General features: G+C 35.3%; 1 protein-coding gene across 19 annotated transcripts in view; it reads right to left on the reverse strand.

Annotated features, from left to right (window-relative positions):
- ROBO2 (roundabout guidance receptor 2) overlaps positions 1–24919 on the reverse strand; it is a 1146283-nt gene that overhangs the window by 492037 nt on the left and 629327 nt on the right. For 3 of the 19 annotated variants that reach the window (XM_072967628.1, XM_072967599.1, XM_072967612.1), the window contains exon 2: positions 8095–8277. The exons of 11 other annotated variants lie outside the window; for them this stretch is intronic. Coding sequence is in view for 1 of the 8 variants with exons in the window: in XM_072967575.1 (XP_072823676.1) it covers positions 2220–2247 (28 nt within the window). In the remaining 7 variants the exon portion in view is untranslated. 5 more of the 19 variants (XM_072967623.1, XM_072967618.1, XM_072967606.1 and 2 more) reach the window with 4 other exon arrangements.

The raw sequence follows: 24919 nt of genomic DNA on the forward strand, positions 1-24919 counted from the left end.
AAATACATTCCCTCCAGCAAAATTTCTACACAGTATTCATTCTGCTTTTTCTTAAAAATGTACAGAATATTGTGCTCTAGTTCATAATGAGTATGTTTGCTTTAATAAAATATTTTCCAAAAAATCTAGTAAACTTAAGCCAGCAAGATTTTCTATGATTACTCCAGTTCTGGATGTGACCAGAGATACTTCCTGAAGTTACCCATCCCCTGTCTTCAGAGGTACATAGTGCAGCATAAAAAAGTGAAGGCTGGATGACCATCACAAAAAAGGAGTCAGTGTGGTAGGAATAAACGAAGAGATTGTTGACTAGCCAATATTTATGCCTCATTTTTACTAGGTAGAAATCAGAACCCCAATGTCTCACCACTCAGTTTAGATGATTAAAAGAATCATATATGTAACATGCACCCCAATGTTTATAGCAGCACTATATATAATAGCCAAGACATGGAAACAACCTAAAAGTCTACCGACAGATGACTAGATAAAGAAGTTGTGGTATGTTTATTTGATGGAATACTACTCAGCCATAAAAAAGAATAACATAATGCCATCTGCAGCAAAATGGATGGACCTAGAGATCATCATTCTAAGTGAAGTAAGCAGAAAGAAAAATACCGTATGATATCACTCATATGTGGAAACAAAAAAAAAAAGAGGGCACTAATGAACTCATCTACAAAGCAGGTATAGAGTCACAGACATAGTAAATGATCTTATGGTTACTGGGAGGGGGAAGGAGGTGGAAGGGATAAATTTGGGAGTTTGAGATTTGTAAATGTTAGCCACTACATATAAAAATAGATTAAAAAGACTTCTTCTGTATAGCACAGGAAACTATATTCAATATTTTGTAATAACCTTCAATGAAAAAGAATATGAAAACAAATATATGTATGTATATGCATGACTGGGACATTGTGCTGTATGCCAGAAATGGACACACTGTAATTAACTATACTTCAATTTAACAACAAAAAAGTAAATAAAACACATATCTAGATCACAAGGACATGTAATAAGCATGCAATGTAATTTATTTTTTCTTTTAATGATTACAAATATTCTTTCCAATATTTGCCACTTGCAACTCTAATCACACTGACAATAGTTTTCTCTTCTCTGAGGTCATTCTTGTATTAACGATTTTTCTGCATGGTAAATTTTAGCTAGATCAGGTTGATCTTTTTATACTAGATTTCTAAAGAATTAAAGCTGTTACTGATTTCTGTTTTCCCAAAATAAAGCCTATTTAAAATTTTCTCCACAGAAACATATCTCTGTCCACATTGATTAGTGAGCAGACATAATTTGTGATAATGTGGACTTAATTAATAACTCCATCAAGTCTGTCCTTAGAACTATGCTATCCTTTAATTCTTCATGATGAGTAAGTTCCAGTGTACTTCCCTTATGAGGGAGGGGAAATAGAAGAGGGATGTAAGAATTTTTTTCCCCCTAGAGGTCTTATGATGTGATAAGAAGTGGTGAGAAAGCCAGTGTTAGGAAAACACAAAGACTGTTTCATCCATTTGAACCTTAGAAACTCTCTCAGGAGATGATCTAATTTGGCAATGAACTAAATAAATTTTAAAACTCATTTCTTTTGGAAACACAGCAAGTTAAAAATAAGTTTAAATTAGATAAGACATCAATATTAAATTGAGGCCTAGAAATACTAGTTATTTATTACAAAAATTCTGAATGGCTTTTTAATGTCATAAACCTAAAGGGCCAAGGGTGTGAAAGGGAACGACAAAAATTAAAGACGTTTCTTGTCAAACATGGCAGCCTCAATTCTGAAAGCTTCAGTTCTATGGCATCTCATGTGCTCCCTGTTTACCCAATCTCCCAGGTCCAACAGGCAAAAGATTGAGCTACTCCAAGAACCTCTTTTCCCAAACCCCATTTTACAGTTGAGAAGAAAGGGAAAAAAAGACAGAGGAGCAAAGAAATGAAGTTTCTTTTCCCAAAACTGAAAACTACAACATAGTGGTCTTAGCTCTGTTTTCAGAATATTCTTCCTATCATTCTTTTTTATCTGTATTTTGGAAGTCTAAAATAGAAAGTCCCAAGCACTAGATTTCTGTTGTATTTGGGGTTTTTTTTGTTTTGTTTTGTTTTTTCCTTGGCCATTATGTGATTACATGTGTGATCTTAAGCAAGTTAACTAAACTCTCTTATGGTACTATTTCTTTATTGCAAAATTGAGTCACCTAGAAGAGTAGGTTGCCACAAGTTCATTGTTTTATAACATGATTACACTCTTTATGGCCATCACATCATAATGGACATATCTATAAGAAAAGATAATGGGTAGCAGTTTAAATTTATTACCACAGAGCAAATTTTTAAAGATATACACTATAGATTAACGTTCATATTTTTAATGTAAGTAGAGATTAGATAGGTTTGCCCTTGATAGGTCTTGTGTCTACTATCAAAAGCAATGGTTGTCAAAATGCCTTTTTAGAGCACCCTCCAAAGTTTAACAATGATTTAAAAGTTTTTGTTTAAAAAGCAGCTGATGTAACACTTAAAATTTATTCTTAAATTTCTATTAAAGTGTATTCACATTGCCAGTAAATACATGGTTCTATAAATCATTTAAACCAAAGATCAACTGGTGATACATAAATACTCATCTTAAAAGTAAATCTTTTATCCAGTAGTTAAAATATAACCTTAGTAAAAGATTCTTAAAATGTCTTTTCTTATTCAGGGTGAGCAGGTTGCTATAAGGATAAAGTAACTAAGACAGATTTCATGAAACTTTTTCTCTAAATTTCACAATTGTATATTTCAGGTCTTTATCTGTGTACACAACAGAAGTTGCTGAAAATAATAAAAGTGAAATACATTCTCCTTTTTTTTTCCAACCACCTTATGTTATTCAGTGTCTTTGTTATGTAAGTTTTACTTGCTTTTTGTATTAGAAAATTATTTCACTTTTTGGCTAACTGCACCCAATGCACTGAGCCGCTGACATCTTATGAGCAGGTGGGCCCAGGTGAGAGCACCAGAACCCAGAGGGAAGGCAGGACTGGTTTGGGTAAATAAGAACCAACAGCAGAAAGCAACTTAAAAAGGTGTGGGATACATGAGAATATCTCTAAAATACTGAAGAGATATTTTGAAACCACAAATCTCAAAGGTTTCCAAGTAAGTTTTTAGGAGTGGTTTTCTCCTGAGAAATAAAAACTTAATTTCCTACTTTATAAATTCATTTTCCAACAATTCAGTGAGGAGCCAACATATTAAACTGGATATTAACCAGAACTATTTCAAATCAATTTGCTACATCTTAACCATTGTTGAAGACATTCTTTAAAGAATGATTTGCCACCAAATCAGAGATTTTCATGGGTTATGTAGATTTGCCTTACAGTGACAAAAACAATCTGTATTCCAGGAAGATATCTTTGAAATTTAGCTTCTTATTGTCATATTTATTATATTTAATTGGTTTAAAATTGCATTTGGCTTTACAAAAAAATGATGCAATGAAACAATCTCCATCCTCATTCAACTGTTTAATAATGTTTAATTTTCTAAAAACTATCAATACTTATTTGGTGGAGACTATGAATGAGTTTCCAGAAAAAGACATTCTACTTACATAAACTCCTAATGCACTGATAACATTTTGGCCTTCTATTCTATTTCCTAAGCAATATATTTTGAAAATTTTGTGCTAGTAGCATTAATCTTAGTAACTGCAGATGCCAAATGTCCCTGTATTAGTGTCAGAAAATATCATTCCTACAAGCACTGGTATTTTATACCTGTGCTAAGCTTTGTTAAATATTTAGTTTCTGGTAAATTTGCCTAGAACTCTTGATATATTTTTCTTTAATCTGAAATATCTTATTATAAAGTTAAATTGAGATTCAATGAACCCAGTTAAAATTGCAAAGTTCTTTTACTGTATAGTATACTAAGGATTTTTTTTAACAGAATTGAGAATATTAGTACAATCCAAAAAATTTTCTTAAAAGAATAATGGCTAAATCATTACCCCGAAAATTAGAACTGCCATGAGCCAAATGTATTAGCTGTATCATGTCTAAGTAATACACACAAAGACTGGTTTTAGACTTATTCAATTCCAGTTGACATCCAGCTACTGAAGAAGTTGGCCTAACATATGAATCTCATCATATTACACGATTATCTTTTTAAAATATGGTTCTTAAACCATGGATTAACTTATATGGAACAGAGGCAAGACCATGGAATGGAGGATGACATTTCAGATATTGGGTAAAATTCTGTGCATGTGTGTGCATGTACCTTTAAAAGAAATGATAAAATGTATCTTTGACAGTTAATACAGATTCTCTGTCAATAAGAGAACTCTGACTTGAAATTGCTCTAGTCCAAATGCAAGACAGGAATACAAAATCAGGCAAGTCTCTTACCGGCTCCACACTTTGGTTTCCACATCTATAAAACATAGCAGTACCAACCTAATAGCACTGCTGCAATGACTACATGAGATTTTTCCAAGGGCTGAGCACACAGTAAGCACTCAGTAAATGTTTACTACTATTGGTGTTACTATAATATATAATCACTTTATTAGTATAACCTCTATCACTAGACTCAAAGGAACCTGTGACCCCATTAAGACAGAGGACTACCATCTGCAAGATGTAGTTTTCCTGCAATTGCAGGTCGTTCAAAATACAGCTTCTGCCTATCTCTCCATTGTGATTTTCACCACAGCCTGTTCCTACCTACCAAATTAAAGGTCATTCTGAATGGTATCCCCCTTACCTACATTTCCCTGAAGGCTCCATGTTTTCAACAACTCTGCACCTTAGTCAGATTTATCACATACACCAGAGTTCTAAAGATGAAAATACTAGGTGTTCAATCAATATTTTATATAAATATATGAATAAGTATATCACTTTTGTTATTCTGTCAGTGGAGCTACAGATAGCTAAATTTTATCAAAAAACTCTAGAACAACTGAAGATTGCTTCTACTGTGGTTTATGACAAATTGGATGTGTGGGACTTTAGTACCAGGTGCTACCATCTAGGCATGCTGAAGAAATTATTTGCAAATAATATTGATTGGAGTTTAATCAGATATTGATATTAAGTAATCCTTTGTGTTTCCTTAAATATTTTATTGAAATAGGTTATACCAATACTGATGATTTTTCTTTGTGAAAATCTTGAAACCACTGCGTGATCAACACATAGAAAGACTCTGTTTTTTAGTTACTTTTCTGTTATAAGTTTAATGATGATTAAGGATTATCAAAAGAATGTTTTCTGAGAGCATGATAACATGACTTAAATGACAATCAGGAAATGGGATATTATCAGAACACTTTCTGAATTTAACACTTACCAGTAATTTAAAGGGGTGATGGTAACAAAATCATTTTCTCCCTTTAAATGAATGATATTTCTTCCTTGAAATCTCTAAATTACAGTTCTATAGAACTGTATTTTTAAAATAAGGATAAGACCTCTTGCAATAATAAAACCAAGTCAAAGGTGAGTATAGTGATTCCAAGGACAAAAAGAAAAATTTTTTGCTTGCAAAGTGGGAACAGCCGTATTGTATTCAGTTTTCTTAACGTTGTACAATGGCATGCTGAAATTCTTTTTCTGAAGCCTCTACCTTGGAAAGTAAAAGAAGTGTATAAAGATATCTGAATACAACCTGTACTTATTGCTTTGTGTTTGACCATTAAGCTCAGCATGAATGGGCTTTCACAGTTGACCAAACTGAATGGAAGCGACAGCATCACATTTCTACGGAGTTATCTGCAAGATATGCACCTAAATTCACTTTTGAAGTATTTACTCCACTAAAAACACCTCGGACAAGATTTTGATCCAGAATAGGTTGAAAAAGAAGCCATGTTTCATCAGTTGCAGATAGTTTTTAGGCTTGGAATTAAATCTGTTTCCAAATCTTTAGGATACTGTCAAAAAAGACTGAGATGGCATTGTGTCCCTCACTTTATGCATTGCATTAAAATAATAAATAAATACAAATCTAAGTCTCTTTATGAAAAAAATTATTTAGTAAATCATAATGATTTTGATATGACTTCTATTGCAAAGCATACAAATGTTTAGTTAAATTTAGACAGAAAGTCAGAGTAGCTTTAGTCCAGCAAATAAAGAATATGAGCTACCTTAATTATTGGGATACTTTTCATTTGGGGACCTAATTTCTCTTCATTTTTGTCTATTTATGCTATCTGTTAATGCCTTTTAAAAGTGAGTGATTTAATAAAACGTTAAATTTCCTTTCAAGGGATGTCTTCTGTTTCAGAGAGAAATGACCACCAGATAACATCATTGCTGCAACAGAAATCCTGAGTGTAGTTTTCAGTTAAAAAGAGTGTGTCTGCATAGAGAAAAACGAGCTTGTTTTTCTGCTGAATGGAGAAAAGCAGCAAATGGGAGTACTATGAATGTTTTAAAATGATCTTTTTCTGCTTGAATTATGTTTCGCTAAAATACATCAGAGACTCAATTCCTTGGGTCTCTCAAAAAACATCTGCAGTTTCTAGAAAACTTATGAAAAATGTTATTTTCCACTCAGTTCATTTACTTTGAAGCCTTATCAGATAAGGGATCAAATGAAACCAATCATCCCCAGGTTTTTCCAGGTTATTACCATGCAGACATGGAATTAACCTCCATCCAGCCACTCTCAAAATGCAATGCTTTCTTGTCACAAAGCGAAAGGAGTGGAACACAAAGAATTATTCTGGATTATGCTGAAGGAGGAGAAAATGCTGACAGGCAGGGAATACAAATGTATAGAGTTACAGTTAACAGTGAAAGACTAGAATAACGATAGCTTAGAATAGGGTGGTTATTTTTGTAAATGTAGAAAAGTTGCTTTTACATTCAAGTACTCAATACATCAAAATCTGACAAGATGGATTTTATAAACAAGCAGCAACTGAAAATCTGGAAGAAAATGAAAGGGGTATGAATTTTAAAAGAGTAAAATGTTGTTTGCTTAATATTCCATGTAGGTATACTATTTTCAAAGGAGGCAATAATAACTGTACTGGAGTTTTTTTTGTATGAGATATACAAATTGATGTTGACATTTAAAAAAAATAAAGAACACTGCTACTGGTTACTTTTATTATAAATCTCCATCACAAGGGAGAAAAAAATCTTTGAGTTATATGTAAACTACTGAACTAAAAGTTTGAATTGAGTCAAATAATTTCTGACTCGATAGTTAAGGCCTCCTAAGGTGTGTGCTTTAGACCTCTGCCCTTAACGCTTTCTGCAGGGAACTCATTCTCTCTCACTGTGTCAGGTATCACTTCTATGACAAGAGCCAAATCTCTGGTTTAGTGTCTCCAGCTAAGGGCGGCTCTAGGCTTGGTTCAGGTGCTACCTGAACGCTCATTCATAACCTCAAATTCTATGTATCTCAAAATGGACCCCTCACCCCTCTCCTGTCCCATATATCATCCCTCTCTCCTTCCCAACAAAATTCCATCTTTCTTCAGGTCCCTTTAAAAATCTTAGTTGTGGGGTTTAACCCCTCAATTTCTTTCAGATTCACTTATGCATGGATTCCTGAGGATTCTTCCTTCTTTGTTTCACTTTGTGTCTGCTGCTCACTTCCATCCCTCTCTAGACTCAATTTCACACTACTATTATTCCAAAAGCCTTAGAGTTTCTCGGTTCCACGTACATTCCTACTCCTCTCCCTCATCACTCCACACCTAGAAAAATACTTTTGGATTTTAGACAGCAAGGCGTAACTTTCCTTTAAACAAACAAACAAACAAACAAGCATGTTAGCCAAGTAAATCTCACGCTTTCATGGAGCGCTCTAAATTCTTCTCACTCCCTTGGCCAGTAGAAATCCATTTATTCAGCCAGCTGAATTACAAATTGCACTTTTCTAAGCCCAGCTTAAGTAGCCAGGATTAAGCAAATTGCCTTGTGAGTTTTATGATGAAGCACAAAACTCTGAACCATCATGCCAAGGCTCGGCATTTATTTGGACAGCATTTACTCATGCTGCCACGATGTCTTTGCAACACTGATTTATAGTCAAAGGTGCCAGAACATCACTTACTGTATTAAAACTTGGCTGTGTTTCTCCATTTTCTGAGTTCACTGCAAATTTGAAAAAATATGTTGACTGCAGGGGGAAAAAATGAGATGCAGACTCTTTTTTTGAGGTGGCTTATATCTGATAAATTTATCTCAACTGCCCACACTGAAATCAGGTCTATGGGACAGCTTCCTCATATGAATCCTAAAATGATATAGCAGACATCAATTAAAATCTGGCTGATTTTCTTCTATTTGACTTATGTGTACCTTTAAATATAAAATAAAGAAATACTATCTGGTAAATAGGGTCCTTAATTCAATTTCTAAACATTTCCTGTGAGATGATGAGCTGAAAAAAAAGTGTAGCAGCTTCGATGTAGTTAACATGCATTCACCAGTAAATGTGAATTGAACTCAAATGTACAGAAACACAAACACAATTCACAGTGAAAATATACCCACTACCTAAAATCTATCAATAATCAGGAAATGAGGAGGTTGTATATCTGTTTTCATTAGTTTACAACCAAGTGATTTCTTTAATTATCCTCATTGGGCTCAGCAAGGTATTAAACACCCAATGATCAGTCACAGAAACAAAGGCATGAATAAGAGCACAATGTCTGACTTTGCCAGGCTCAATAAGCACCACCTTGATGTACTGATGGTTCTTAATGAAGACAACCGCCACCAATTAGACAACTAACAATTAGGTTGAAAATTGAAGTGTCAAAACAGGAACAAGGGACTGACCCCTGAATACTAAATTATTTTTAGGTGGCATTTAATCACTCTCACAACAGCAAAAGACAGATTTTAAGGGTTGCTCTTTACTACAGTGAGGAATTCTGCTTTACATTTTACATTTTGCAGGCTGACATGTTAGCTTTTTTCCCCTCTTCTTTTCTTTTTTGTATTTTTTCCCCCAGTGGTACTTTTTTAAATTAAGTTATAGTCAGTTTACAATGTTGTGTCAATTTTCAGAGTAGAGCACAATCTTTCAGTTATACATGAACATACATATATTCACTGTCATTCTTTTTCACTGTGAGCTACCACAAGATCTTGTATGTATTTCCCTGTGCTACACAGTATAATCTTGTCTATTCTACATATGCCTGTTAGTATATACAAATTTCAAACTCCCAGTCTGTTCCTCCCCACCCACTCCCCTCTGGCAACCACAAGTTTGTATTCTATGACTATGAGTCTGTTTCTGTTTTGTATTTATGTTCTCCTTTTTTTTTTTTTTAGGTTCCACATATGAACGATCTCATATGGTATTTTTCTTTCTCTTTCTGGTTACTTCACTTAGAACGACATTCTCCAGGGACATCCATGTTGTTGCAAATGGCATTATGTTGTCATTTTTATGGCTGAATAGTATTCCACAAATGACAAATGCTGGAGAGGCTGTGGAGGAAAGGGAACCCTCCTACACTGCTGGTGGGAATGCAGTTTGGTGCAGCCACTGTGGAAAACAGTGTGGAGATTCCTCAAAAGACTAGGAATAGACTTACCATATGACCCAGTAATCCCACTCCTGGGCTTATATCCGGAAGGAAGCCTACTGCAAAAAGACACCTGCACCCGAAAGTTCATAGCAGCACTATTTACAATAGCCAAGACATGGAAACAGCCTAAATGTCCATTGGCAGATGACTGGATAAAGAAGATGTGGTATATTTATACAATGGAATAGTATTCCTACTTCTTTTCTAACTTTTGCTGGTATCTAGCTTGATACACTCTTTCATTATAATCAAATTGTATTAGTGAATATATAGTTCAAAAGATGGGCCACATACAGTGTTTAAACATAGGACCTAAGCAGATAGTGTATATATTCTGGATTCAGACAGACCTCAGGTTCAGTTCTGGCTCCTAGAGGGCAAGTTATTTCTGAAGTAGAAAACATGAGTGTCAGATTCTTTAGCCAATATTATTTACAATGACAATAAAAGCTATCTTAGTATTGGGGTCCAGTGAGGATTGAGGAGAAACCTAAGGTCAGCCTGGGGGAGGAGGAGCCATTTATGTAAATATATCATAGAAACAGAAGATACAGATATCATATCCATATATATATATAGACACATAGATACATACGTAAATGTAAGGTATATATACATATATCTTATTCCTTTACTAAAAGCATTGCCTGAAGTGATCACTGCCCACAGAATTTTTTTCATAAAACCAAAAATTTTCAAACACTTAACACACTTTTGCACTAACCACTGTCTTCCTCCACATAAAAAAATTTAAATTCTTCCTGTTTGTACACTGGCAGACAGTCCACATTTGCCACACTACAATTATTTCTGAATGACTTGGCATAACCTTTAATGATATGCTTCTTGCATCACAGGATTCGATGTTCCATTTTTGCCCATCTCATCGCTTTAGTCTCCAGGAACTGTATTTGCCTGATTATTATTAATACACAGGAGCATTTCCGCATGGTTGTCCCTTAGCGTCTACACCCTTGGGCTGCCCTAGAGGTGCGATCACCTTTGGATCTCCACTGGCTCAGTTCCCTTGGATGGGATCCAAGACAGAACTGCCTTATGCTGAGCTTCACTGCTGTGGCCAATGGTGTAATAATGAGGTTCCCATGCCAATACACCTTGGATTTTAAAGGGTCATATTTCCCACATAAGCAGAGGCATTTAAAATGGTATGTTTTCATTTCATTCAACTTTTTTTCTTTAACGAGCAGGTCCAGATAATATACAACAAAGCACAACAGTGTCAGTAACCTGAACTTCCCATAAACTAACACACAGATATCACACACACATACACACATACATTTGGGTATAAACAGTCACAGTATTATGGGAACGAAAATTTTCTTATTTTTCCCTTCAAGGAGGAATCTGCCACTCAACATTAATGTTAAACATTTGAATCATTACACAAAACATATAACTCCAATGAATATCTTATAAAAGCCAGAATGTAGAATATATATAATTTTATTATCAAATTAATATAGCCACTCTTTTTAGTGGCACCATGCTTAGTCATTAATGCAAAGCTTCATGTAAGTACATATTTATGAAGAGGAATATACGAGCAAAGATTTTCAAGCTTATTGCACTCATGCCAAAGGTAGTTAGTTGTATGCATGAGGAAAAGGACACAGGTCTACCCTCACAGTGAACTGCAGCTAGCTCAGCTGAAGAGAGCTTTCCAATTCTTGGCAGAATAACAAATTCTCAAGCAGACAGGGGATAGGGGTGAGATTTTTTCTTCTGTAAGTAACTTAATGAATGAAGTACTAATTAACATTATGGCATTGATAAATGGAGAGAGAGATTAGGGATGTACTCGATATTCAGACCTTCGCAGATGGACTGTCAAAGCCACATTAATTCCTATCTCATTGGAGCATCTGCTTCTCCCATAATCCACTGCCCCTTGGTACGAACAACACAAACTGTTGTGACTCAATTCGATTTATATCAATCTGATTTCTTTTAATCCAATTTGTATTCCAATCTACTACCTTCTAATCACTTAAATCTTCAGCCTCCATCTGGTAAATTTTCTCTCAGAATTAACTGAGCAGATGCCTCTGCGATTGTCTTCCACAGTCAAGCTAATCAGACCCTCACAGTGGCCTATAGAACCCACTGAATAGGTACGTGACTTACGGTGTTGCCCTTCCAGTTACAAACTCTGAGAGGTAGGAAGACCATTTTATCTATCATTAATTGGTTCATTTGCATAACACTGCTTGGGAAGAAATACTGGACACAAAAGCCAAGAGAAGAAAAAATACAGGAAGAGAGCTAAATGTGCTCATTTCTCAAATAAGCTTTACAATTTAATCTGTCCTCTGTTTAGGTGAACAAACATGGGGTTAGCGTATTATTTAATACTGCATAATCTAAAAAGCTACCTACCGTCTGCAAGATATGGGATTAGAGGAATTTTGTCTAGTCATCAGAAAGTCATACTGAGACCCAACTTTGGCTAACAAACATATTCTTAAAATAAGCTTCTGAATTTTGGAAACTTTTTTGTTACTGATTTATTCACTGGAACATATTTGATATAAACAATACACCCCTCGGCTAATGCTGGCTTTCGTTCCCATGGAAGTTCCACTGTGATTCATAATTATTGTCACAAATGAAATGTTCCCCTATGAGTAGGTTGGACAGCACTACCTGTGCATAAGCACCATTCTGGACACACAGTAATTAACAACAGTGTAAATAAATAAAGGACCCAGGATACATAAAGACAAACACTACACTGAACTACTTTGAGGTGGAATCGATTTTCTTGTGAGAACTACAGGATAGGTTTTATTAATTTACAGTCATACTTCTTACATAGTGTATCTTGATAATATTTTAAAGTATTTTTCTCAAATTTCAAAACATCATAAATAGAAATACCAACTATTCAGTGGGCCCAGATAAGGATTTAGCCTCAGAAGGATTTTTGCTGTTAGAAAATCCTGAAAGATTAGCATAGAAAAATCATTAAATCTAGAACATAGTCTATCTTGGAGCAAAGAATGCTTAATAAGTCAGTCTCATTAATACTATGAAAAAGGAAAATGTCAAAAATGCCTTCATAAAGCATAACATACAGCATAAACAGTTAGATAAAACAACTGAATGTAAAATCTATTTCTAGAATTCTGACTAGAGTAAGATATAAAATGTGACCGGGTCACCGAGTATCCAAAGCAACCAGAGAAATCCAGTTGGAGAAATCAGAGGGTGATAGCATTGAACCTTCTGAGAAACTAGTGGGACTGGGGAATTGAGGGTCACAGTGAGAAACACCGATTCATTTCTTTATCTCAGCACGAAGATAGTTAAGTGGTTATTCAAGGAATAAAACCTGTCATTTCTGGACCCAGATTAGCCTCAGATCTGCTGCTCTGAGCCTTAGGTGTTTCATCTGCAAGGTGGACCAAAAATTATGTCTGCTTCTATATACTATGTTAAGGATGAAATGAGTTCATGTAAACCACAATTTTTGAATTCTAAGGCACCATATAAATAAATATAAGACCTCACAGCAAGGCCATTTAAGAACATGGACTCTAGACTCAAACTTGAGAACCAGAGTTAAGAGTTGGGTAACTTTTAGTAAATTACTAACCCTCTCAGTACTTCAATGTAAAACAGCAATGATAATATCTCCTATCCCATGTTATAAGAAGAAAATGAATTAATATATAACATACCGAGATGAGCAGCTGGGGCAAAGTATCTCATGAAAACATAAGTGTCAGCTAAATGATAAAAGCTAAAAAAGTTGTCTTTATATTGTTAAGTTCTCAAGGAAGTCTAGAGATGCCTTAACAGTTCAATAGCCAAAGAGTAGTGTCTATTTTCTCAAATGCATTCTTCTTTTCAGTAATAAAGGCAAACTGAGTTGTAAGGATATAACTGTTTCAGGTGCTGCAGTGAGGTCTACCTATATAGAGTAGAAAGAAAATACGGTTTATATTGTACTTTTAATTGGCTTTCATATGAAAACAATCACCTCAGTGGTATCAGTAATTTTATTAAAATACTGAAACAAACGCTTACGTATACTATGTGCCAGGTATTGTGCCAGAGGGAGGGAGTCCCACCCTCACAGAGCTGAGAGTCTTGTGCCCTGAGACTTTGATTAAACCCTTTTCCCCTCTAAGCAGTAAAATATCTGAAGCAGACATGTCATGTGCTTCCCTGAAGGCCTAACAGGCTCATATAACTGGCTCAGTTATATGTGATACAAGAATAAAAGTATTAATGTGCATGCAAGAATAAAAGTATTAATCAAAAGCCCACTTCCATAATCCTGGCCTCAAGGAGAAAGTAGAGATAGAAATGAGCAGGGATTCTGGAACATCCAGGAACAATTCTGTACTTGGCTGAACCACCTGTACACTCAGACTACCCTGTCTGTGCCACACCTCTGATAAGGCAAAGAATGGTCCTTAAGCCTTTGATGGATAAGAAATAGATAGATTAGATAGATAGATAGATAGATAGATAGATAGACAGACAGACAGACAGATAGATAGATACCTCTCCAAGAGGACCAGATGCTACTTTGAAGGAAGAAAACCTTAAAAATCTAGATAAATTTGGAAGGTCTAGTTGATGAAGGACCACAGTCCCAGCTTCCATATTACCACAGTCCTAGCTGATTCCAGTCATTTCTTGTCTAACCTTTTACCAAAGACCTGTTAGTGCCAAGCCTCATCCCAGCAATCATTCACCCGAACTGAATCCATAATTGACCAGGCTTGCCAGCAATGTGCATACAAGAATATAAGAAGCAGTTTCTCAATTATTGTCTTATAATTTTTGTTATATATATATATATATTTAGTATTTAGTTATATATATATATATATACACACACACATAAAACTATATATTTATTCTGCAGGATATAACCTAGTATTTTTGATGCCTAGCACAGTACCCTGGTATATATAACAAATATAACACATTTTTAATAATTCTGATGTTCAATAACAAAAATACCAATACAGCTATACTTTGTCAACTTTTTGGTATTGGGTGCTTTATGAAAATTATTTTAACTCTCAGTACAACCTTTGTATAAGCATTCCTGTGTCACAGATGAGAAATCCAAGAATTTAAACAGCTTGAACAAATTCATATTCCTAGTACTCAAGATTATAAAAACATAACAGTGTTATCATATGGTATTTATCTTCCTCTTTCTGGCTTACTTCACTTAGAATGACAATCTCTAGGTCCATCCATGTTGTGCAAATGGCACTATTTTATTCTTTTTATGGCTGAGTAGTATTCCGTTGAATAAATATACCACAACTTCTTACACAGTCATCTGTTGATGGACATTTATGCTACTTCCATTTCTTGGCTATTGTATATAGTGCTGCTATGAAAACTGGGGTGCATGTATCTTCTCAAATTAGACTTCCCTCTGGATACAGGCTCAGGAGTGAGATTGCTGGATCATATGACAAGTCTACTTTTAGTTTTTTAAGGAATCTCCATACAGTTTCCCATAGTGGCTGCATCAAATTACATTCCCACCAGCATTGTAGGAGGGTTCCCTTTTCTCCACACTCTCTCTAGCATTTATCATTCATGGACTTTTGAATGATGGCCATTCTGACTGGTGAGAGGTGATACCTCATTGCAGTTTTGATTTGTATTTCTCTGATAATTAGCGATACTGAGCATTTTTTCATGTGCCTTTTGGCCATTTGTATGTCTTCACTGGAGAACTGCTTGTTTAAGTCTTTTGTCCATTTTTAGATTAGGATTTATTTTTGTTATTAAGTGTATGAGCTGTTTATATATTCTGGAAATTAAACCTTTCTCAGTCGCATCATTTCCAAATATCTTTTTCCCATTCTGTAGGTTGTCATTTTGTTTCGTTTATGGTTTCCTTTGCTGTGCAAAAGCTTATACGTTTAATTACATTGCATTTGTTTATTTTTGCTTTTATTTCTATTGCCTGGGTAGACTGCCCTAGGTGAAAACTGAAAATTTTGGGTTCTGTTTTTCAAAAGGCGAGAACGTATACTTTAAATGTACTGTGTCATTTTGTGTTTTGTTTTGTTTTGTTGCCCAAGATTTTAGGAAAAAATACATTCATCAGGAAAGAGTCCTGGTCTGTTTAAGTGAACTGTTCCAGCACCGACTTTGAGGCTCCCCATTTTCAAATTCTGTCCTTAAAAACTTTAGTATCATCAGTTTTAAATAGTTAACAGGATTCAGGACATGCTTCCCCAAAATAGGGCACATCGGCTTACTGAATATTTTAAGATAAAGGAATTTGGGGAATGGCAAGTACAAGGACTTTGTGACCTTCTTCTGAAACAGGCCACAAGACCCTCACGTGAGAGATGCCCTATACCCAGAGAAAAAGAGTGCCCCTGTCTCCAAAGACTAAGGGACACTGGAATGCAAAGATGTGAAGGAACAGGATGTGCTAAGTTTCCCCCAGTTTACTACACTTACCTCATACCCTCTGTCCTATCACACTTTCCCAGGACTCTCCACTCCTCATCAAACCTAGTATAAAAACACTTCGGTTTAACCACGTTTGAGGTTTTCATTTCCTTATGAAGTCTCCTGTGTCACGTAAAACTTATATTAAATAAATGTGTTGGCTTTTCTTCTGTTAATCTGTTTTGTTACTGGAAGCCCAGCCAAGAAATTAGAAGGGTGGAAGGAAAAGATGTTAGTTCTCCCCTACATAGTCCATTACAAAATTCAGTGATCAGTATCTGTTTGCTGAAATCTTTAAGGCAAAACTGAAAGTTCATAATTTTGAGTTCTTTTTTTGGAGAATAAACACATTCAAAACTTAAAATTTTCCATGAATGCCAAACTTGTAGTTTTAACTAAGGCAAATTATGAATGCTTCATATAGATTTATCTGTATATGATAAGTGAGAATAATGATGTGAAGTGCTACATTATTTATATTAGAAAATATAACTAATTTTTACTTGAAGAGTTTAATTTTAAAGCAATCATTCTTAAAAATTTTACATAGTTTCACCTTGAAATAATTTATAGGTGGTTGGTGAAATATAGCTTAATAAGAGAAGAAAGATCATCTGTCTTCCCACCAGTTTGACTGGTTTTCTTTACTTTTTAAAATCTCTATCACTTAAAAAAAGCAAACTTTAAGCCAAAAAAAATTCAAAACCACAGGTTGTTGTTAAGACTTTTTTGTACCATATATACTAAAACAACTCCCTTCTGCCAAATAAGTTTTAAACATTTAAATTTGGTGCTATGTTTAAGAACCAGTCTATTTTAATCCTTAAAAAGTTAAAATGTGTTCATAAGACAAGGCAGGAAGCACAAGAAAGGGCAATAAAATCTGTACCACAATGTAGGGCAAAAATATGGCATTTATATGTTACATTTGATAATACAGTAAAAGAAAAAGGAAAATTATGAAAATAAGTCATTCTAAATAAAACGGCAAGATAGCAAAATATGCTTGAGCTTTTCAAGCTCTTATTATTTAGTGACATCTGCAAAGAACAATAATTTCAAGTCCCATTAGTGCACAAGAAGAAATAATGGTACATAATTATAATATCCCTCCTACAGGAACTATATAGACCATATTTTGGTGTATATATTAACATATAAATACCAAAAAGATTTACTTTCTCTGTCACTTATTCTTATTAAGAGGTTACTGATTAAAGGAAAGAGTTAGGTCCAACCCTGACACAGGGACTATCTTAGAGCACCCCTTCCCTGCTCATCTCCAAGTCTTTCATAAATATAAGGACAGGAATCCCAAATCATCTCAAAAGACTGCCCAGCCTTGGTGAGAGAGGCTAAATATTACTCTTAACTTTAAAATCTTACTGATGTATCCAATTTCCTTTATTAGTGAAATTCATCAGTATGTTCATCTAAGGTATTGCTTTATCTATACAGTTGCTCCCTCTTCCCATCTGTGGCTCAGCCCATGGTTGATTGAATCGTTGGATGCAGAACCCATGGATACGGAGAGTGGACTGCACCACACCATTTTATATAAGGGACTTGAACATCCCCAGATTTTGGTATCCACGGGGTCCTGGAACCAATCCCAAACAGATACTGTGAGACAACTGTATAGCACTGCACATATTGTACCTTTAGATACAAATATGACCCCCTAAAAATGTCAACTGAAATTAGGAAGGAAAGACATGACTGCTAATAAACCTGGCTGGTCAGTCTATATCGCTAATAAAGAATGCTAAAATATAAATTCTGATAAGATATAAAGAGATGCATTTCATGTATATTTGTGTGAATTTATACTAACCACAAGCAAAGTGACTTCTCCTTTTACACTTATGGTCCATTTTCCATAAGCCAGGTTTTAATATATTCAAATTTCCATTTATGAAAATTTAAGTGATGTAACAGAAACATAACAACAGAAACCTTTATTTGAAAACAGTGAAAATACAAAGTTTGACATTCTTAAGTCTTTCCTCTCAAGATGAGGTAAAGAAAAATACGGCACTTTAAAAACTCATGAAGGAACAATTCCTTTGGTGGAAAAGACACTATCATCTCACCCTTCCCTTAGGGACATTTATGCTGTGCTGAAATAACATTATTTCTTTAAAGGACAGAATTCATTAAATCTTTCTTTCTTTCTCTGTTTCTCTCTCTCTCTCTCTTTCCTTCCTCCCTTCCTTCCTGCCTTTCCTCCTCCCTTCCTTCCTGCCTTTCTTTCTTCCTTTCTTTCTCTCTTTCTCTCTCTCTCTTCCCTTCCTCTCTTCCTCCCTTCCTTCCTCCCTCCTTTTCTTTTCTTTTCCTTCCTTCCTTTCTTTCTTTCTTTCTTTCTTTCTTTCTTTCTTTCTTTCTTTCTTTCTTTCACGTTCCACTGACTAATACACATCATAGTAGTAACAAAAAAACAACAAAGGAGGAAGGATTTCTCTAGGAAGGATTACTCTAAAAATTGGAGAGAAATACAAACTGATGAACTCACCCAGGGCTTGACAATTTTTTTTTAATTAAACTAGCTGTATGAGTTCTTCTGTCCTAAAGGAAGCATCTGTCAGTGAACCAGCTGAACTAATAAACACCACAATGTGTTAAAAAAGAGTATGATTTGATTTGTTCAAAATATAATAAATACAAAGACCCTCTCAGGCATATAACTAATTGCTTTAGTAAATATTTGCAAGGAAACAAAACATAAAAAAAATCTGTTGCCAACTACTTCTTTTATGCCCCAGAATTACTGTACAGGTGGAAGGGGTGTATTTTAAAATTGAACCTTAGAGAAAAGAAAGATAAAAGAATGTAAGTTAGAATGATACTGTGACACTTTAAAGATAGCCTTCCCAGGTGTGGAGAACAGAAAAAGCAATTACATCACATACTAATATTTGGGGTTTTGTTTTTTTTTGTTTTTTTCAAATTTCATTTATTTTTTGGGGAGTAGGTAATTACGTTTTTTTACTTATTTTTTTTAAAGGAGGTATGAGGGATTGAACCCAGGACCTCCTGCATGCTAAGCGTGTGCTCTACCACTGGGCTATACTCTCCCCCTAATATTTGTTAAAAAAAAAATAAAGTGTAAGTGAATATTTATGCTACATCTAAACTTGATTCTGCATTTATAATTCATCAATGTTCATAGTACAAGTGCTAAAAATGAAATATTAACATTACCTGTTTCATGAGAATGCATTCTTTGTACTACACAGGATTCTAATTTGTAATGTAAATGTCCTACACTTTTGTACTTGTATTAAGCACTATATATCAAAAATGGTTATCAAAATAGCCACATTTAAGTTTAAAATGCCTGATCTAGTTCAAAAACTTCGTTTACTCTCTTTCTTCATGTATATTTAGGGCAATATCCCCAAGTAGGCATAAAGCCACATAAATCTGCATAATTTCACATTTAAGGAGAACACCATGCCCATAGGACAATTCTATCTGTTCACCTTCAGTGTGAGGGTCAAGCTGTGTAGTCCTCAGAAAGCAGCATTAAATAAGACAACTTAATAATGCACTAGGGAGGAAATCACTTAATATTCATGTTGACAGAAGAGAAGATTAATCACAGAGACTTCGTGCTCTCAAAGAGGACTCAAGAAGGCCCAAGGTTCCAGTTCCAGTAAAGTTGATTGCTTTAAAGTAGTTCACAGCAACCTTTTGATGAAATGCTAAGGTTTACTGCAAATTGGCACTGGGTGACAAATGAGAGACCTTCTTTACTTCAACTTCAAATTAATCATATTGTCCCATTGATCTTTGTTTTCTGTAATGTGTTTCCCACAATCTTTTCTCCTCTTTGGAATTGAAAAGCAATCTTTTTAGTGAATTTTAAACAATTATAAGGAATATTCCCTCTCATGTTTACTTCACCCTACCGGTGATTTCAGAAACCGCATGCTTTTTTTCTCTCGGCAAACATAAACGTGTTCCTCTCACTCTACTCACTTTTTATGACAAAGTTAACATTAGAAAAATAATGGTCAATGTTTACCTGCTATTCAGAATGCAGAGTTAAAAGCATTCAACCTGAAAGACTATTTTTAATGACAGTGATGAAATATAACTACAACCCCTTTCCCTTGAGCAGTTTATTAACCCTCTTTGGATTAAATACTTGTTTCCTGTAATTTATAAAGGGCAATTGTTTTCTTATCTATTGAGCATTTTCCTCAAAATCTACCTACAAAACCACTCAAAAGCTGCAATATTACAAACATAATACAGGCTTAGCTGATTAATTTCCTATTCATGTGTTTTAAATGATTCCCTTTGGACTTCTGGTAATCATTGCATTGAACTAAATCATGATGGCCTAACAGTTCTTCTATGAGGGAAAAAAAATGACTTTACTCTGTTATATTTATAGTAAATAAATAAATAAATATGCAATCCTGAATTTAAATAAAAACAGATTAATGTGGGACACAGACTCAAAGTACAGAAACTTTAGGGATGATGAATGTTTACAACCTCTACTACAAAATAAACATATAATATATTCATTCACAAATATATGAGTACTTACTACCAGCTGGCACTGGTTATATACTAATGAACAAAACAGAGACACGCAGGCTGCTATCTGGTTGTATATAGTATATACATATATATTTTTTAATTGCGTAAAATACTATAAAGAAGGATATAGCAAGAAGAACTAATTTGGATTACTGGGCAAGAAGGTCTTCCCTAAATAAGTGCCTCTTAAGCAGAGTCCTGAAAGACAAATGGAGTTAGCCAAAGTAAGAACAGGAAAAGAACATTCCTGGCAGAGTATCCAACATAGGCAGGCTCTAAAATAGGATGACCTTGGTATGTTCTAGAAACTGAAATAACATCAATGTAGCTAGAATATATGGTAAGGGAAAGAATAGTGGAATAAAATTTTAAAAGTAGGTAGTGAGGCCAAGATTACATAGGAACTTACAAAACCATATCAGTGATTACAATCCTGTAATAAGTACAACAGAAACCATAGAGGTATTTTAAACATCTCATGAAGCTAACATCATCTGGTTCACATTTTCAAAAACCACACTGTCTTCTCTCAGAAGAGCCCAGGAAGATATTGGAATAACCCAGATAAGAGATGGTGGTCAACTGCAAGGATGAGAAGAAGCAAGTAGATTTTTTATTTATATAGGAGGCAAAATCAGCAGGACATAGCTCAGCTGCATGGTAGCAAGGAAAGTTCTGAGTGTTCAATCCTTTTAACACAGGAAGCTGATGATTTCCTAATCACTTTTTAAATGGCCTGGAAACACCCTGAAACAGGCAGGAAGATAGCAAGGCCTCACAGGAGGGAGTATCCAGATATGCCACCAACCCCAGCCTTCAACTCAAATGGACTCTGCCAGGGACTCTCCATGCCCCTCGGGCAAGCTGCTTAATGACCACGCTTTCCAAAACACCATCACTCATTTCAAAGCAGTGAGAGGATAAACAATGGATGAACAAATCCATTTTATTTTTCATTTATGAATCTTGCAAGTGGGAAAGGAGGTGCTTTTCTTATTTCTAGGCAAAAAGCCTAGGCTAGCAAGTTTTAGGTAGCTTCACAAGTATCAATCATATAAAAAATCATAAGGGACATTTACACTAAAACTACTGGCTTTATTTTCATTTCATCCTATTTTAAAGTTTACTGACATATTTTTACTAAATGAACAGCTGTTTCTAAAAAGTAAGTTTCCTGGTCTGGAAACTTGCTCATAAACTGGATTTTATGGAAAAAGAATAGCTCTAATATATCTAGAAGGAGATATATGTCATCTTAGAAAGAGAAGATTCTACATAGAATCTTTCCTCAGGAGAATGATGATAGAACAGGCAATGGTATTTGCCCCTAGAGTAGAGACTGGGAGACAGGACTAGGTGGGAGATTCTCCTTTCACAGTATAACCTTTTGAACTGTCGAAAGATTTACAATCTGCTCATACTATTATAAATAAATAAGCAAACAAACAATGAGAAAACCATCCATGATTTCTCCTCACTCTGTAACACACCACTCATGAACATTTTGGTTTATATTCAATGCACCATCATATCTGTCAAGCTTGGTCCCACTTTTTTCTACTTGTGCTGAACACCTGGTATCCCTCTCCACAAGGTCCAAACAAGAATCTCCGTTTCCAGTCTTACTGCATTACAGCCGTCCCCTATGCAACAGCCAAAGACACCTCTCTAAAATATAAATAAATTATGCTACTTCTGTGCCTAAAATCATCCAAGGAATTTTCTTTATATTTAAAATAAAATCCAGACTCCTCACCAGGATTCACGGTATCCGGCATATCCCATCCCTTGTCTTCTCTGCCATCTTTTGGTACCACCCATCCTCTTTGCTGACAACTCTCTAGGTATATCAGCTATAGCCGGCTGACTAATGTTTGTTCTCCAAAATTTATGGCCACCCAGAAACCCAAGATGTGACCTTGGAAGTAGGGTCTTTGCAGAAGTAATTAAGGTAAGGATGGAGATACGGTCACACTGGATTACAGTGGTCTCTAAAACCAATGAGAATGTCCCTATAAGCAATAGAAAAAGACACAGAGACAGAAGGGAGAAAGAAGTCCACGTAAAGATGGAGGCAGAGATTGGAGTTATGCTGCTATAAACCAAAATATATGTCGGTGGGGCCTCCAAAAGCCGGAAGAGGCAAGGAATATGTATTAGTTTCCTAGGGCTATTTTAATAAAATATAACAAACAGGGTGGCTTAAATAACAGAAATATATTACCTCATAGTTCTGGAGGCTCAAAGTCCAAATCCAAGATATTAGTAGGATTGATTCCTTCTGCAGGCTACAAAAATGAATCTGTTCCTGGTCTCTACTAGCTTCTGGTGGTTTGCTGGCAATCTTTGGCATTCTTTGGCTTGTAAATTACTCCAATCTCAGCCTTCGTCTTCACGCAGATTCTCCTTGTATCTCTGTGTCTGAATTTCCCCTTTTTATAAGGACACTAGTCATACTGGATCAGGACCACCTTACTGACCTCATTTTAATTTAACTATGTATGGAAAGACCCTGTCCCCCAAAAAAGATTACATTCTGAACTACTGGGACTTAGGACTTCAACAAATCTTTTAAGAGGTCACAAATGAAGCCAAATGTGAAGGATTCTTCCTACACCTTGATTTTGGACTTCTGGCCCCCTGTGAGAACTATGAGAGAATAAATTTCTAATGTTTTTAAACCAGCAAATGTGTGGTCATTTATCACGTCAGCCCTAAGAGGCTAATACACCAGTTTCCCTCTCTGGTTCTTGAGCACAAGTTATTTTCCACTTGAGAGGCGTTGCATGGGTCCTTCCCTCCCCTGGAATGCTTTTCCTGCAGATCTTTACAAGGCTGGTCCTTAACACAGGTCTTAGCTCAAACATTTCCTCCTAATAAGATGTCCCCCTGATGACTCTACTTAAGAACGGCTGGCCTGCCTGGCATAGTCATACATTATATCCTCACAACACTGATTTGTCTTTAAAACTATCTAACAACTGATCTGACTGCTTGCATATCATCTCTCTCCACATCAAGGACTCCAGCTTGTTAGCTCTAGAAGAGCAGGCCTTGGTCTGTGCTGCTCAAAACTAACCCCAGTGCCTGAAAGAGTGTTTAAAACAAAGGAGGTTTCAATGCATATTCGCTGAATTAATAAGGAAATAAGAAAGGCATCAATGTAACCACTACCAGACATTTGGACAAAGGGTTTAAATAGCCTATGGCTGAATAATTAAAGTACTAGAAACTACTGACACATACAGAAAAAAGAACCCATTATAATAGTGTAATTTTAATAGTACATTCTTTTTTTCCCACATTGAATCAACATGTTTCAATAAAAATTCCACCTACTGCTCCTAACTCCAGCTTTATCCTTTTGTATTAAATATAATGAAACTAATCATTTTCCCACGTGAGAGCATATATTTAAAGATGACTGTGATCCCCATCAACTCCTTTCTCTGGTACAGCACTATCATTCTTTCAACCATTTCTCATATGTTTTAAAACCCATCTCAGCCCTCTTCCACTCTCTCCAAAGTGATCTCCTTAAAGGAATTCCAGTTTGTTTATTTCTGTCCTAAAATTTAGCACTTTCCTATATGGTCTAAGAACACACACTAGAGTACAAGGATTATCCCTTTTATTTTAAGTCAAAGATCAACAAATGTTTTTAAAGAGGAAGACAGTTTAATATTTTAGGGTTTGTGAGTCATACCCTGTCTGTCACAGCTACTGTGATACTCTACTCTCCCTTTGTAGCAGGAAAGTAGCTATGGACTGTATGTAAATAAATGAGGACATCCAGGTTCCAGGGAAACTTTATTTGCGGACAAGAAAATCAGATTGAATAAAATGTTCACATATCACAAAATACTATTCTAGCCTTGATTTTTATTCAACTATTTCAAAATGTTTAAAAAAAGAAAAGAAGTATTAGTTTGTGGATCACACAAAAACAAGTGGCAGGCCAAATCTGGCCCACAGGCAGCAGGGTACCCACCTCTCTTTCAGATGATGTGTTCTACAGCGAAGCCAGGGAAAACACTAGCCTGTGGGAGTGGGCTGTGCATCATACTGTGGAAATTATATTGAACTTACCATCCCCAAAAACACTGAAGTCTCTATTCACATAGTCTACTTCCAATTCCACTTTCTCCATGCTGTTTTGATGCCATGCATCTTCTACAAATGAATAATGTGTTTAAATTATATTTTCAAGATATGTTTCTCTTTATAGTGAATATTAAATGGGACTGTTAAGTGACTGGTTGGTAGGAGGTTTTGGATATTACCAACAGGAAAAAAATGATCATGCTT

This window comes from Vicugna pacos, chromosome 1, assembly GCF_048564905.1.
Source record: "Vicugna pacos chromosome 1, VicPac4, whole genome shotgun sequence".
Taxonomy (NCBI): Eukaryota; Metazoa; Chordata; class Mammalia; order Artiodactyla; family Camelidae; genus Vicugna; species Vicugna pacos.